The 13863-nt window shown below is 37.7% G+C and overlaps 1 protein-coding gene across 2 annotated transcripts in view; it reads left to right on the top strand.

Annotated features, from left to right (window-relative positions):
- cacna1ha (calcium channel, voltage-dependent, T type, alpha 1H subunit a) overlaps positions 1-13863 on the top strand; it is a 132962-nt gene that overhangs the window by 82374 nt on the left and 36725 nt on the right. For both annotated transcript variants that reach the window (XM_011478367.4, XM_011478366.4), the window contains exons 9-12: positions 930-1168; positions 1966-2492; positions 2573-2751; positions 2911-3099. In XM_011478367.4, coding sequence (XP_011476669.1) covers positions 930-1168; positions 1966-2492; positions 2573-2751; positions 2911-3099 — 1134 coding nt within the window. The remainder of the gene's footprint in view (positions 1-929; positions 1169-1965; positions 2493-2572; positions 2752-2910; positions 3100-13863) is intronic.

Raw genomic sequence — 13863 nt, 5'->3', positions numbered from 1 at the left:
GGGGAAAAATAACTGCAACTATGGTTGTTATGATCTACAGTGTTCCTTGTTTTCTGGCGATCCTTGCCCTAAAGTGAAAAAAAAGTTGAGCATAGGTTAACTCTTAAAACTGGAGTTGTTGGCAACAACACCTTAATAACACACAGCGTGTGTTGACATAGCGTAACTCTTTGACCGTTTCCATGGTCACCGTGAATTAGCTGATTCAGACGTGGAGAAAAAAAACGCTTTTCTTTTTGAATACTTATGTCACTGTCTTAAAGTATGACATAACGGGGCAATGCTGGTTTTCTCCGCGACAGAATCAGTTGGAATTGTGTCAATTGTGTAAACAGTTAAGGAGTTACGGTAGTCGAAAGAATGTAAACGCTCCAGTGTAACAAGGTTAAACCTTTGGCAAAGAAAGTGTAACAAGTTGTTTTAAGGCCAGGTTAGTTGCGCTAGAGTTTGGATTAACATGGCCTGTGGCTGTTGAACCATCTTTTTTTGTATAAATGAGATTTTGTTTTGACTGGTTTTAGGGAAATGAACTGAGAAGATCTTTCACGCTGAGCTCCCTGCCCCCTTGCTGTTTGATGTAGAAGGCTTGTTTTGCACTGAAATAGAGAAAAATGGAAATGGTTAGAGGCAAAATGAGGAATGTGAGTGTAGAGAGTTTTGTTAAGAAGAAACTCAGAAGGGATTTACAAAAGAAAATGACTTAAAAGAGTCATTGAATGAGGAAAATTAAAAGTCACTTATAGATTATTTAGATTAGTGCAAGTGATTAAAAACCATTTTCTTCTACTTTTTTTTGTTTTTAATATTTGAGTATAACTTGACAGTTGAAATTTTTCAGTGCCCTACTCAATTGATTTATTTTTTTCTTTTGAAAATGTGTATTTTTGCAGTTAGTTCTTTATCAGTTACTCTGTGTCTTTCCCAACCAGGTGGGATCTTTCTTTATGATCAACTTGTGCCTCGTGGTCATCGCCACCCAGTTCTCTGAAACGAAGCAGAGGGAGAACGCCCTGATGAGGGAGCAGCGTGCGCGCTACATGTCAAGCGACTCCACATTTTCCAGCTACACTGAACCTGGCTCATGCTATGAGGAAATACTGCGTTACATTAGTCACCTTTATCGCAAGCTAAGGCGCAGGTTGCAGAGGATATACTATCGGTGGCACAGGTACTTCAACAAAATGACTGTTTCATTTGTCTCCATTATGCTATGTACATATCGGATATGTGATGCGCATTGAAGAACGTGCTGACCATGGTTTCTTGAATCTGCTTTTAACATACCCGATACTCACAATTGAAAGAGGCTCGGACCGAAATGTTGAAGCGGTGCAAATCGTGTGACTCTTGCTCCAGGTTTTTTTTCTTCAAAGCTCCTTTACGTTATGTGATAGACTTGGTGTCGTATGATTCCAACGGGGCACAAACTGCAATTTTTATTAATTTTTCCTCCATAATCACTTTTCAAATGGTTGGCACTTCCATGAATTGAAGAGGACTCTACCCACACATCACTTCTAAATTCAAGTCCCTGATTGGTCAAAGGTCAACTGGTTTCACTTTCAACGCACGTTCAATGGCTGTGCGTTTTGTACGTAGTGCCCGATAACTGACTTAAAACTTGCTTAGCGATGTATGAACATGAGAATTTTGAACGTGGACGCCCGAAATGTGTTTACATAACTTTTGATTGGAAGTGGTCACTTAAACGCGCTTTGCTAAGCCTGGTGTGAACATAGTGTTGCACCTTAGCGTTTGGTGGACTTTTTGATATTTCGCAAATGCCTTGACAAGACACATAGCTGTGTCTTATTTAATTTCTCAGCAGGATACAACATTTAAATGAATTTGGTAGTTGTCTGGAAAAATATCATCGGAACGTGGCACAATCGTAGACAAATACAAAAAAACATAAAAGTGACTTCTGCTTCTTTTTGTTTTAAACTGTTTGTCTCTTTTTAACAGTAAGCGACGTAAAAAACTGAACCCTAATGGAAGTGGAGATGGCAGTAACAGCAGTGGGAATGGACACGGTCAAGGTTCCAAGAGGGTTTCTAGTGGCCCGGGAGCCGCTTTCTGGCTGCGGCCGATCCATAACCTCATGCAACAACACCGGCAGGAGCACTGCCACCTCAGCAACGGTGGCCAGCACCATGTGCAAACTGTTGAGCATATGGATGGAGAAGAAGGCATCCGAGGAGTGGAAGAGCTGGAGATGAAATCGCTTCCTGTCCGGATAGGATGTACAAATGAAAATAGTGGCGATAGCCCGGCTGGTATAACTCGTGGCTCAGGATCGCTGCTTGGACATCTCAACGGGGGTATGAACTATCCAACCATACTGCCGTCTTTTGTGTGCAGCTGCAGCAGCGAGTCAACACAGACCTACTCCAACCAATGCAGACCTACTCCAGAGCAACATTTAGCTAACTTGACGCTATCTCAACACAATGATATATTAAACAGGCTCCATCAGCTCCTGGGACAACGCAGTAAGAGAACCAAACAATGCTTTGAAGCAGAATTCTTTCAGCACATTTTTAATCATCTCCCATTATTAATCTCCCTTCAGATAGCCACAGTCTGTTACAGATGGCCACCATGTTGCCCACCTCTCAGCTTATCGAGTTGCTCCAGTGCCCTCTGTGTGTCCAAAGCCTTAAAACCTTGGAACAGGAACTACGGGACCTGGAGAAAGGAAACGGAGAGCTGGACCGCCTGCTAAATTTCCGCCATCTGAGGAAGGAGCTGGTAGGTGACGAACCCTGTTACATTAAAACGTTAAAACTCTGGACCTAAATCAAGTCAGAGAAAATACACGTCGGTTATATTTAATTTATTACATTTATTTTCCTTTTTTAATGCAAAACAATCATAAATTTGAACGTGTCCTTATAATTTCATTCCCAGGAGAGCGATAAACGAAGAGTCAGAGATAGGTTTCGACGGTCTAAGTTCGTGTTCAGTAAAGCTGGTCACGCCTGGAAAAATTTCCGGGAAACCCTGAGGACGATTGTGGAAAGTAAATATTTTAACCAAGCCATCATGACTGCCATCCTGATCAACACTTTCAGCATGGGCATAGAATACCACGAGCAGGTAAGACAGAGGAGAAGTTTTATTTCACTGCCTGAAGTGACTCATTTTGTATACTTTTTATTTTGAGAACTCAGGAGGTTTGATGGAAAAGAAAACTGGATCTGGTTTTAGGGAGTCACTTTCTTGTACCATCAAGCCTGTTACTCTACTTGTACACATCAAATAGATTTACCATGATGCTATGCACAAAGCAGTGGATGTAGATGTCAAAAAAGGAATGTTGGTGCTTCCTGTTGAGGCACTGAGAGCCGTTATCTGCAGTATAAAACCTGGACACGGGATTATTTAAACCCAAATTTACTTTGCAGTTGCAGTGCAAACCCTGAGAAGGTAAAAAAAAATAATCTATTTTGACGACCCAATCCATATCATAGCAGAACTTTGATATTTAGATCTGTATTAGTCAGCAGGTATCCTATAACTCAGCATAAACAGGATTAGTCCAGCACACTGTGTTTACACAAAAAAAGCAACTTCTGCTTCAGCTTTTTTTGCTCTGTCTGATCTGAATTTAGCAGAAGAAAATTAGAAGTTTCTCCAGGTCTTTAAATCTTGTAAATTAGAAAATATTCCGTGGTTCAATAGACAGACACATATAGCTGAATATCATCTGCATAACTGAGATTTTTCAGATCTTTTTCCTTTATTTTTGTCCTGTTTTACAGTTTTACAGTTTTTAGTGCATATAAACAAGGGTGGTGGTGGTGGCAATGGGGGGGGGGGGGGTCTGACTGGTGCTGCTGACTAGGGCCTTATCAGACTTTTGTAAATGCTAATTATTGGTTTACAGATCCAATGAAGTCTGACAAGAGGAAGAAAATATTATTTAGTGAAGTTCAAATGAGTTTATGATTTATGTGAGTGTGAAAACACTTTTCTGGAGCTGTCAGTGGAAGGACAGAGGATGTCTGAAATCCAGAAGTGAATTTTCCTCCATAGACATTTTCTCTGTCTCGCAATCATGAAGATTTTTTTCAGTGGCACTGTGGTCAGTGTCCTGTGTGGCTATAGACCATTGTCAGTCCTCTGTGTTGTCTTGTACAGAATCCATTCAGTTTGCCAAATCTACACACTGTACTTTCTGGATTAAAAGTTGCACCGGAATATAAATCGCAGGAGCAAAAAAAAAAAAAAAATGCATTTTACAGAATTAAAAAACCCACATACAGTGAAAGCTCAGCGTAATGCTGCGTTCACACTGACCAGGATTTATCCGTCAACTTCACATCCCTAACCATAACCCTAACCTTCTTTTTCGACATGCATCTAATTTGCCACTGCCACTTTTGACGCATGTCAAAATCAAAGCTAAATTCAATGCTAAATGCTTGTCCACAAATGTGTTCATAAACATGGAAGTATTACAACTCATTCCTTTAATAATGTACAGAATACACAGATGGAGTAGAGATAAAGTTTATTTTAAAGAGCTCTACAAAAGCATCGGTAAACAAATCTCCATGTCTTGGATCATGAGATTATTATTTATATTTTATTTATAAGGCAAGCTTTTCAAAAAAGCATGAGCTGCGTCTGAATTATGGGGCTTTCAGCGGTATTTCTGTGTCTCTCTGACCCAGGTTGATGGCTTTCTGTCCCGCATAAGTCCAAGCAAGTAAAACATATCAGAAGGTTCAGGAGGAGAACGATCAGATTATCCTCCATGTTGATTTTGGATGGCGCTTTTTCTTCCTCGTCGCTGCCACTAGCAAATACTGATACACACATCTACAGTGCCCTACTTGTACTCCTAAAAATACAGTAAATCTTGGATCCCAAGCAGATCTTTGTTTTCATTCCGTAATACTGGACTGAATTTTCTATGTGGGTTACAACTTTGACAGTTTAAGAGAGAAAAGTGTGAAAATGTTCATGTCTGTCTGAGAAAAGTGCATAAAGTGTGAAGTGAGGAACTTTTATTATCTATTAATCCTACTTCACTGATTTCACCTATCGCGTGTTAATTTTTAGAGCATAACCCCGGCGATAAAGGAGAGACCACTGTCCTCCAACAACATTTTTCTATTGCATTCTACTTTTACCTACAATTATGTGTTTCCGAAGGCAAATGAAATTAATTTTTAAGTTTCGACTTGCTAAATTACGACAGTTTACAAAAAAAAAATTCTTTTTAATTACGACTTCTAAGTCGTAAATTTACGAGAAAGAAAGTCATAACTTTTAAATTACGAGATTTTTACGACTCAAAAATCTCATAAATCTACGAGAAAAAAGTCATAGATTAACGAGGAAAAACAACAAAGTTCTCCATTTATTGGAGCCTAGCTTGAAGAAGAAATATGTGGAGTCTTTTTTGAAGCTTTATTTCCGGATAGGTTTAAAAAAAACAAAGAGATTTGGAACCTTATGGCGATTCAAAATCAGATTATTTTCAGTGGAGCCGGCTTTCCGGGGTTCGGTGTTGGTAAAGCGGAGTTTTACGTGTAAAATAAGGAGCTCAGATATGGAGAGAAATTAGACTCAGTCGGATTTGTGCGTGCATAATTCTTGATTTGTGCGTAAATTAGGATTTGTGTATGCATATTCTTGCTTTGTGCGTGCGTAAATTAGGATTTGTGCATAAATTTGGATTTGTGCGTGATTTGTTACTCACATAATACGTTTTGTGTATAAGTTAAAAAATATAAAATGAAAAAAATACAAAATGCAATTTACGTATGCACAAATTAAGATTACAACAGTTTAAACTACTTACACACACACATCTTTAAAAAACACGCACGAATCCCTTGTTACGCACACACGAAGCCAAAGTTACGCACGGATCTACCGTGAGACTGTTTTCACGTCTCACAAATTCGTCCGTAAGTGCTGCGTTTAAATACCAGTGGAATGCTCGGTCATTAGAATTTTCCTATCAGCCTTCCCTTCTAAACGTATCCAGACAATGACTCAATCAATACATGAAGACAGTAGATGTTAGTGTTGAACATAGAGGCTACTTACTTCGGGGCGCTGACCACCAAGATGGGCCGCCATTCTTCCCGTGACTCTCTCAGTCTGACTGCCTTTGATTTTTCCGGAAGAAAAAAAACAGTGCCCCCTACTGGTCATTACTGTTACGCATTTTGTATCAATTTGGTGTCTCGGAGAATAATATACTTTTAATATATATATTAGCGTTTAAAAGTGAACGTCATATTCTCAGATAATAATTTTTATTTTCCTTTAAAGTTTTTTTAAGCCCTGCTACACCCACTGAAGGAAATACTTTTAGAAGGGAAGGCTGATAGGAAAATTCTAATGACCGAGCATTCCACTGGTATTTAAACGCAGCACTTACGGACGCATTTGTGAGACGTGAAAACAGTCTCACGGTAGATCCGTGCGTAACTTTGGCTTTGTGTGTGCGTAACAAGGGATTCGTGCGTGTTTTTTAAAGATGTGTGTGTGTAAGTAGTTTCAAGCTGTTGTAATCTTAATTTGTGCATACGTAAATTGCATTTTGTATTTTTTTCATTATATATTTTTTAACTTATACACAAAACGTATTATGTGAGTAACAAAATCACGCACAAATCCAAATTTATGCACAAATCCTAATTTACGCACGCACAAAGCAAGAATATGCATACACAAATCCTAATTTACGCACAAATCAAGAATTACGCACGCACAAATCCGACTGAGTCTAATTTCTCTCCATACTCAGAGACAAATTTGGGTGTAGAGGACCGCTGCAGCCTTTATTTTCCTTTTCATTCTCACACCCTGAAGTTCATTTGTCTCATTACGTCATGAACCTGTCATCCAAACACCAATACAGAAAGTAAACAGTGTTCCATACGCCCCATCCTCCAGATGAAACGTCCCGTTTCAACATAAAACAATAATGAGGAATGAAAATAGTCTTTTATAATAGCATTAGAAAGTTGAAAATGCCGAAAGTGCGCCTCCTTAGACGCAAGCGTCATACAAACGTAGAGATCTTGTCTTTAATGGAGGAAGAAAGGATTCAAGTGGACAGCAGCAGGGACACCGATGGCTTCATAAACGGCTGCAGAGATCCTGCAAAACACCCATCAATAAATAAAACATTAATAAACTGTAAATCAAACCAATGAGCTTCTAAACCATTTGTAACGTGATCAATAAACACTCAGCCCACCTGTTCTACTAAGTTTAGTCGGTCTGCTCTGTTGCTGCACTGCATGCTCACTTCGACTTTAATCTCGTAAATTTACCAGTTTCTTTCTCGTAAATTTACAAGATTTTTTCTCGTAAATGTACGACTTAAAATCTCGTAATTTTACTTTTTTTTCTTTTTTTAGTGGCCCTAAAACTCTGTGTACTAAATAACATTTACATTCCGTTAAAAAAGACTAAGAAACATTTTTCACTTCATGTCTCTTCTTGTTTTCTAAGTCTCTCTCTATATATCAAGTGTGGATGTGTGTGTGTGTGTCTGTTTCTATCTCTGTGGTATAAACATAAGTACCGTCCAGGAAAGCCGTTTCCTTTTAGGGTAATACCACACACATTTGGACACAAAAACAGACTCAGGCTCATAATCTCACTCAATAAATGTGACACCAACCTGACCTTTTCATGCCTCGGATGTAAATGTGTGAGGGATGTTCACGCTGACACTGTTTGTGTACTGGTGTGAAAATAGACCTTGTTTGGACTGTGTTTGAACTAAATCCAGTACAAATACATTTGAAAAAAGCTTTACCAATAAGTTAAAAGAAATTCAATCTTTGGTGAATGTCTATAGCAGTAGTAAAGACTGTTTTTGAAGTTACATATAATAAAATAATAAATTCTTTTTTTTAAACTTGAAAAAAAAAACGTGAGTTTTTGTTAGTGATGCAAATAATGTAAAAATACTGTTCTTAGAAAATTTTGTGTGTGTCACTAGTCACTGGTTAGGGGACTGTATTTGGACATTTTTTGGGGTTGTCTGAATCTACACTTCAAAATTCTAGTGTCCTGGAAATTTTCCAGAAGTCTTTACAAAAACCTGTGTGTGGACAATGCCCACGAGATTGCTTACAAGATCGGCAAATAATACACAGTAGCTTTTGCTCCAGTGTTGACATTCTTTTGACTACAGTAAGTCATTTACCCAGTTACAGTCATGTAGCCTTGGGCTAATATGCAACACTTTACAGTAGTAAAGTGTTTACTCTGTCCACATGAGTCATATTCTGTCGCAGTTAAAATCGGCTTTGTTAGTAATGAGTTGCACATGGGTGCAAAGCCGACATAAAAAGGAACTTTTCTCTGCCTCAGAATTCACAGTGATCCCGTTAACGGTCAAAGATTTATGGCATGTCAAAGATCATATGTTGTGTCAGTGTTGCAGGCGACATTTTCCGTGTTTAGGGGTTAATATCCAAAGGTCTGGATAGTTCTGCACTATATTATTTTGGAACTAGTGAGTGAATTTGGACACTTGTCTCTTGTCTCCCTACAATTTGTTATGAATGTAAGAATTTTTTGAAGTAAGGTTTAATTATAATACGTTTATTTTAGTTAAGGTAAAAGCACAAAATCATAACTGACGTTTTAGAGAGACACTGCAACACTAAAGGAGACATCATACGATGATAAAATAATTGGGATTGCTAGAACCTGCAGTAAATAAATCCCTCAAAAATAGAGAAATATGATTAAAGGCATAGCTTGGACAGAGCAATTTGAACTTGCAGCTTTATCAAAAAAGAAAAAAAAAAGAAAGGGTGCATGAAGCAAGACGAAAGAGTCAGAGATCAGTCTGACAGACAGACTTTATCAACTGCTTTATCAACCTTTTTGTAGCATGCTACACGTTAGCTGTGTTAGAAGAGTTAACCGTGTTAGAAGAGGGCCAATCTTGTTTCAAACGCCAAAAAACAAATAGACTGATATGAATAACAGAAGTGTTACTGTGACTAACTCCCAATATTGTAAGTTAGAAGTAAAAAAATAACTCAAAACAAAACAAAAGTCTGGCCACATTACACACTTTATTGTGTGGAAAATACATATCTATATTGGTATTTTTTTAGCATGCATTATGGATTATGATGAGATTTAATTCTAAAACCCGTTCAAACATATCTTTTGGTTTAAAAAGGATGTAGATAGAAACGATTAAAATATTACTAATGTGGGAAAAACATTAGACAATGACGTAACTCGTGGTTTCACTCTTTGGTTTCTTGAGTGCTTCTGAAATTCTCAGGAAATCAAGAGTGTTTGGTGCGGTTTTCCTTTTATTTTAAGGGTTAGTGTTTGTCAATAACTTACAAGAACTGCTTTTATGATCAATAAACTACAGCTTCTCTTTTTATTTTACTCTTTAAGTGTCTTTAGGTCAGCAATATTTTTAATGAGATCGATCTGCAGTAGAGAAAAATCAGAAGGAAACAGTGATCCTGTGTTATCTTCAACTTCCAGACTAGTACTCTACATTTTACTATCTCTGTTGTGCTGTAAACAAACTGTAAAGAAGAATGTAAATTTGACCATATAATCCTTTCAGCGTGCGTAAAAACTGCTGTCTGTAGTGTGCGTTTTTTTTTTGTCACTGTTGTGGAAGACAGTAGGCCACAGAGGTAATGAAAATGCCAGCAAGACCGTCGTTAAAAGTAATATAAATGTGTTTAATATCATGCGCACTTGTGCAAAAATCTGGCTTTTAAAACTGCATTTGGGAGCTTTAAACATGTTGTGTGCTGCCTTGTCAGAGACAAACGGTGTTCTCATCTCTAAATATGGCTTTGTTTTCTCCCAGAAGTCAATGTGGATCCCCTCCACTATTTTACATACGCAGGGCCGACTTATCCAATTATGTAATCTCACAATAAAGGAGAAGATGTGCTACAATTTTCCACACTTGAGTAAAATTCTGTTCATGTTTTTAGCTGATCCACTTCATACTAACTGCTAGTATGCTAAGCTGCCTAGCTTTAAACAGGACGCTTCCATATCAGTAGAACACTAAAGACAGACTTTAGATGTCTTTGACCTTAGATGAGGGGATAACATGTTTTTATTAAAAACAAATATGACCTTTATGAGGGTTGCGCGGTAGTGCAGTGGTGAGCGCTCTTACCTCTCAGCAAAAAGGAACCGGTTTAAATCCTGGCTGGGACCCTTCTGTGTGGAGTTTGCATGTTTTCCCCATGCATGCGTGGATTTTCTCCTGACTCTCCGGCTTCACAGTCCAAAAACGTGCTTCATAGCTTGACTGGTTACTCTAAATCGCAATCGACTACCAATAGTCATTTGTGAAGGATGTGACGGGGGATTTCGGGCCGTCAAAAATAAATAAAGAAAAAATGTATATATTTTCATAAACAAAATGCCATCAGCAAATAATTATCCTCATGGTGATGTCACTTGATTGACATCCTCTGAGACACGTGAAGCACATACATGCTTAATTACACTGAGCGCCAAGGGTGCCGCTAGGGATTTTGAGCCCCACAAAAATAATTTTTACAGGGCCCCTGGCACAGTGGCAATCGTTTTTTGATGCTGTTTTACATACAATTATGCATTATGATGGTATTTCTTACTATCAATATCATCTTTGTGACAAAATAGCATGACAATGGACATGTACAGCATGGGGAGTTCTGAGCACTCAGAATACAATAGAATTTATTTTGTTTCATATATATTTAAAACAAAACTGATTCCTAAATAAGAAATCAACTTTATAAAATATATATATAATTAGTGGAGATTAGAAAAAACTGGAGGCTGACAGACTGATGATGCTGCAGCTGCTGTTTCAGCTGATGCTGGTGTATTTGACTGTTCCGAATTTGCAGAAAAAGAATTTTGACAGAAGAGATGTCAACTATTATTGAATATGAACAGCTTGATAAAGCTTTGAATGGATTGATTATTTAAATAATATAATAGTGAAATGTAAAAATCTTTTTTTTAAAATCTAACATGGTGAGAAAAGTGAGCTAGCTTATAGGGACAAAGTTAAGATTTCATCCTTTTCTATCACAAACCCAACTTTTTTTTCTGAAATACTGGGTGACAAATTGTCCACCATTCTACTCTTTTTCTTCTCTTAATTTCTTTTCCTTCCTTTTTTGGCATCCTGACATTTTAGGCATGTCTTCTCTCTCACACTGTGGCCCTGTCTGTCACAAACCACGTGTCTGTGCTTCCAGTGGAAGTTCAGTCCAGTCAGACTGAACAATTATTAAATAAATATGGGGTGTGGAGAGGGGGTCCTGCAGACGTTGAGGCTTCCAAAACAAAACAAAAAATATATATATATATTGTTCCCATGACATTGAAAATAAAATATTTGTGATTATATATTGGTTTGGTTTAGTTTGGTGTACTAATTTACCAGGACAGTGAACAAATACATTAAGCTTAAAAAGCAAATATGCTTGCACTAGATTGTAACTTATTAGCTAAATTCCATCTGTGTCAATACATTATGGCTAAACATTATACACATATTTACCAATTTAAAAGAAGTAGGTTTTTTTTTAAAGAAATGCAGTATACAACTCATTTACCAATTTATAAAAAGAACAAAAATTTCCAGATTTGTAAATAGGCGTCACCACAGCAGTTTCTTTTAACGACTGGTTAGTTAGATACATGATTGGCGCAGTTAAGGCATCAATGGACTTCTTTAAGAAAATTTGATCAAGCCCCATGAGTCCTTGACTTTTGAGTTTGAAAGTGATGACGTTATTTTGTAGACCTTATATTCACTCATACAACAGAGGTCCATATCATCTGCCTGGATGGATATGGGCTGGTATGGACTTCCTGTGCTAACGCAACCGGTTCCAACAGAAGCTGTAAATGATGAATGAAGGGAGCTCTGAGTTTGAGTTGCACAGTTCAGATAGAGAAGAGATGAAGTAGTTGGTAAATATATTGGCTACAACTAGGTGGTCCATCGTAGTAGCTTGTGCCGATCATTTATCAATACATTTCCATATCATTTTACTGTTGCCTTTGGCCTGTTTATTGATTTTCATGATGACCTTGTTTATAAGGCTTTTAAAGGTCCAGAGATCAGTTTTGTGTTTAGACCTGAGAAACCTTTTTAAAGCAGCATCCCTTTCTTTCCCAAAGCCAAGGTCTCTCATGAAACCGTGGGAGGGTTTTTTACTTTTAGATTTTTGTGGCTGCGTTTTTGTAAATTTGGAAAGAATTTGGGCTACGGAATTTTTAAGCGTGTAACTGTATAAGCATGCTCAGTGGCCACACACTAAATCAATTTGAACAATGTTTTTTTATTTCAGTATCTAGTCGCTCTAAATTATGCTTGGACTAAATGAAATTTATTGGTGTAAATGTGATCTAATAATGTTTTTGTGGAACTAGTAATCCTAGTTGGACCCTTTATTATCTGAATTAACTTAAATTGTTTATTGAGGTGCATTAACTTGTCACAGCGCTCCTTTTCCAACCAGTTCAAGTTAAAGTCTCCATTTCAAATGATTTCCTTATCATTACAGAATTTGAGTACCTCTTTCAGCATACAAAAGAATGTATCCTTTGCTTGGGTGGCCTGTATAAGATGATCACATTAACTTACATTTCGGGACTTAAACAAATCGTTAAATCCCACACACTCCACATCATTTATGGGCAGTTTCCTCTGCTTGCATCGTATCTGTAACATATAATAGTATGCCACCTGCTTTTTGCTTGTTCTGCTCCTTCCAAATAATGTATAGTTTGGAATATTAAAGGGACTTGGTGAAGTGCTTTTATTTAACCATGTCTCTGTCCAAACCAGTTGAGATTTGAGTCAAGCATTAGTTTTTCAACTTTGACAGAGTGCTGTGTACCTCACCATAAATAAGCACAACCAGAACTAATCCAAATATAAGGCACACTGGATTCTACGATGCACAGTTGTTGTTTTTTTTTATTCTGATATTGATATGTCCACTGAAAAGCCCCTTTGGTTTAGCATCTGGATCCCAAAGGATTTTGGTACGATTGATTGTTTGTGGCAGTTGGGTTTCACATCGTTGGTTTATTACCTTTTTGTTTGTTTACTGCCATGGGGTACTTTTAAAAATTGCTCTATTGGCAGCTGTGGCTGAAGTTAGCTACACTGAACTGCAGTTCACTACACTTGTGACATGGGGGCTGACTTTATCAAGGGACCAGAATGAACATGAACATTCCCAGATATCCAAAGCAGTAGTAAAATCAACTTATGGCTAACATTTGTTAGCAGTCTGGGGTTTTGTACTAGTTTACAATTTGGTGATTGAATATAAAATAATAATGTAGAATTTAGTCGATTTGTAATTTTATAGGCACAGACAAAGTGAGTATGGGGTCCCTGTTGTGATAGTGAACATTAGAGTGCAACAGAGATAGATGATTGGGGGTCTCGGGTATACAGATTGAGGATGTCATAGTAAAGATTAGTACAACATGAAATATTACTTTAAATAGATTTTTTTTGAATGTGTGGTTGAAGAAATTATAGCAACTTGCCTTAATAGTTCAGACAAGAGTCAGTCTAACCAAGAGGGGAGCAGCCTCAAACTCCACACAGGCCGACTTACTGAAATTATTCAGTTTTATCATTCCATCAACATTAGATGGCTCTGTGGGTTCCCCTGAGTCTGGGCCCCTAGAATCAGCCACCTTAATTTACCCCAAATGTCTCTTGGATGGTGGTGCACATCTTTGGATGTGAAGCCCTCACTAACAGTGATTCTTCAAGCAAAGATCGATAAATATAGTGTAAACAGGAATGTAGGATCCAGGTTTTTATGGGAAGAAACTTTATTCTGT

The sequence above is a fragment of the Oryzias latipes genome, chromosome 8, assembly GCF_053564925.1.
Source record: "Oryzias latipes strain Hd-rR chromosome 8, Olatipes_Hd-rR_3.1".
Taxonomy (NCBI): Eukaryota; Metazoa; Chordata; class Actinopteri; order Beloniformes; family Adrianichthyidae; genus Oryzias; species Oryzias latipes.
The sequence above is the reverse complement of the archived record's forward strand: the minus strand, read 5'-3'. Positions and strand labels throughout refer to the sequence as shown.